General features: G+C 30.3%; 1 protein-coding gene across 1 annotated transcript in view; it reads left to right on the forward strand.

Moving 5' to 3' along the window:
• The window catches only part of LOC106470000 (glutathione S-transferase 1-like), a 10,914-nt gene extending 8,663 nt beyond the window's left edge, over positions 1-2,251 (forward strand). Inside the window, exons 2-3 of the mRNA XM_013930518.2 lie at positions 593-651; positions 2,047-2,251. Of these exons, the coding sequence (XP_013785972.2) occupies positions 593-651; positions 2,047-2,236 (249 nt within the window). The 3' untranslated portion in view covers positions 2,237-2,251. The remainder of the gene's footprint in view (positions 1-592; positions 652-2,046) is intronic.
• Positions 2,252-2,895: the final 644 nt, after the last annotated feature.

Genomic DNA, 2,895 nt, shown 5'->3' on the forward strand with positions numbered 1-2,895 from the left:
TTGTTGACTAAAATGGTGGTAACCTTTTAAAACATGAAACCCTATTAAGATTGTAAATATCGTCTAACCCCCTTTTTCTTGTGCATGACCCTGCTATTTGGCCAAAATATACTTTAACTATCATATACTAATTTTTAGAATTTTAAATTTCTCAACATATCTCTTGTTTCTGTATGGATACTTATTTTACAGAGTAGGGATAAATAAAGATGTTTGCATTTTTATAAAAGTCTTGTTGTATACATGTGAAAAATTATGATAACACTACAACTAAAAAAGAAAAAAAAAAGTTGTTCACAACTATTAGAACGAACATTTACTGGAGAATATATATCTTAATAAACACACAATATACTGCATGAAATCTATAAGGAAAGTGAAAAGTGTCTTTAAAAAACTATATTCCTTGACAACTAATAACAAAATTATTTGAAAAAGTATTCCTTTTCTGTTGATAACACATTATTATAAGCATAAGTAAACTGATTAATACATTATATTCAGCATTTTGATACAATAAAAATAGATCTTACTTTTGCTTAATCTATATATATATAATGGAAAATGTTGCTAATGCCAATTGACTTTTTAGATGAACCCTCAACATTGTGTTCCAACACTGGATGACAATGGTTTTTACCTGTGGGAAAGGTAAGCATTGAGATGTTATGTTTATTTCTACAACTTATATCGCATTTTCTTCTAAGCAGCAAAAAATTGCTACTATACAACAACAAGCAAAATGTTTAAACAAGCCTCACATAATAATTTGGTTTTTTTATATTAATTACTTAAATGATTAAAAAATATATATATTATTCTGATAATTCAGTTACCTAGACTGTGTGAAAATGTTAATACATTTTAGAATGTTTCAAAGTGAATAGTGAGACAGATTCTTGTGCGTTACTATATTTATTGACTTAGGCTTAAAATAGGTGATAACGTAATAACGAAAACCACGAAGTTATTTTATATGAAACTCAAAAGGTCATTGAGGGTAAACATGTAACAACGATTTTCTGCACAATGTGACTTAGTGGAATTGCAGTTCACTGTCTATGGAGTGTATAGGAAATTCAGGAGAGTGACTAGATATATTATCATTGACCGAATTGTAAGGGCCAGGTTATATGAATTTGGTTTAAGGTTGAAAAGACTCTCTATTCAGTCCCACAACTGACACACACACCTTGTTTGGACGTTTGGCAGCTATATCACTGATCTTCACCAAATAACTTGAGTTTTAATGCATTTACCATTTATCAAAAGATTCATGCCTAGTGCACTAAAAGTTTATTGTTGGGACATTTCAGTCATGGTGGAAGGAAGCAACAACATGACTAAACAAGCAGATTTTATTGCTCTTCTGAGGAGTGAAGTTACTTCTCAAAACCTCATTCACTTGGTACTGAAACCAGTTGCATGATCTTTCTTGAGTACAATCAGTTCAAACTGTGTTCCAGTGCAGGATACGTTATGGGTCATACTGACAGCATTGTGATGAACTAATGTGAACAATATGTTATGGAGTTTTTGGACTGACTGGTAAGAATTCCTAACTTGCATCTCCTTTGATGCAATGCTTTAATCCACCACACAATATCTGCTGATTGAAGAATGAGACACTCAAGTAGCATTTTCTGCTAACCGATCCAAGTTATAACCATGCAGATGCAGGAATTGTTCAAATCCTGTAAAAGGGGGTATAATACTTATGAGTACCCCTCCCCCCTTTTTTTTTGTAAATGACTTTTTTAGACAATTTTATTCAATCAGACTCTAATTCTATTTTGAATTTTAGGGTACTAACATTCTATTGGTTATACCTATTATTATATTTCAATGAAGTTGACTCATAAACTGCATTCAGGTAATAAGTGGTGCTTTTGAGATACACTCTAACTTCACCTCTGTTGTTTACTTAAAAAGCAGATGGAATATAAAAAATCTTACCCTTTTAATTTTTGGAGTAATATATATATATATATATATGTTAGTTACTGAGTGAGTATACTGAGCATTCTTCTTCTTTTTCTTCTACAGTCGGTGCATAATGCAATATATTGCCAACAAGTATGCACCAGATGGCACGATATATCCAAAAGATCCTCAAAAGAGGGCAATTGTAGATAGATTCTTATTTTTCGACATGGGGACCCTTTATAAAACACAGGCCGATTTTCTCGTAAGTCATCTTATCACGTATCCTTTCACGTTGATTTATTTTACTTAAGATAATGTATTAAATTAAAATCTACATGCAGAGTTTGTATCATGCTGTGTATTTTTGGTTTTCTCAAGATTTTGGAGAATACTTGTATATCTCTTTACGTTAATACAGATAGTATAGTATTCTTCTAAGAATAAAGTGGTATACAGTTTTTATCTATTACTGTAAAACAAATTATTATCTTAGACAACTTGAGAGAACTGTGAAAAAAACTTGTATTTAACTTTATATTTATAACTGTTGCAAAACAACTCCATGTCATAGTACCGTTGTAACTATACAAAGTTAAACAAAACATTATATATATATATAGAAATTAAGACTTTATTTTCATGCTTTCAACAACCGAGTACATTTCATTTGTATAGAAATAGGACTTTATTTAATTTAAAATCTATTACAGTACCGATAAAAGCTCTCTCTCTCTCTCTGTCTATATTCATATTTTACTGTCTTATTAAGAATGTATAGCTGTTACATTTTGATTTAGTAGTTGTGTATCCATGAATTATGATTATTGTTTTTAACAGAACATAATATTTTGGGACAACATGGAACCTATTGGTCCATCTCGGTTGTTCCATCCTCAAAACTAAATTAAAATGATTAAAAAAAATAAGATAAAAAATCTTAAACCCAGCCCTTTTCATTCATATACTTAT

This window comes from Limulus polyphemus, unplaced genomic scaffold, assembly GCF_000517525.1.
Source record: "Limulus polyphemus unplaced genomic scaffold, Limulus_polyphemus-2.1.2 Scaffold3764, whole genome shotgun sequence".
Lineage (NCBI taxonomy): Eukaryota > Metazoa > Arthropoda > Merostomata > Xiphosura > Limulidae > Limulus > Limulus polyphemus.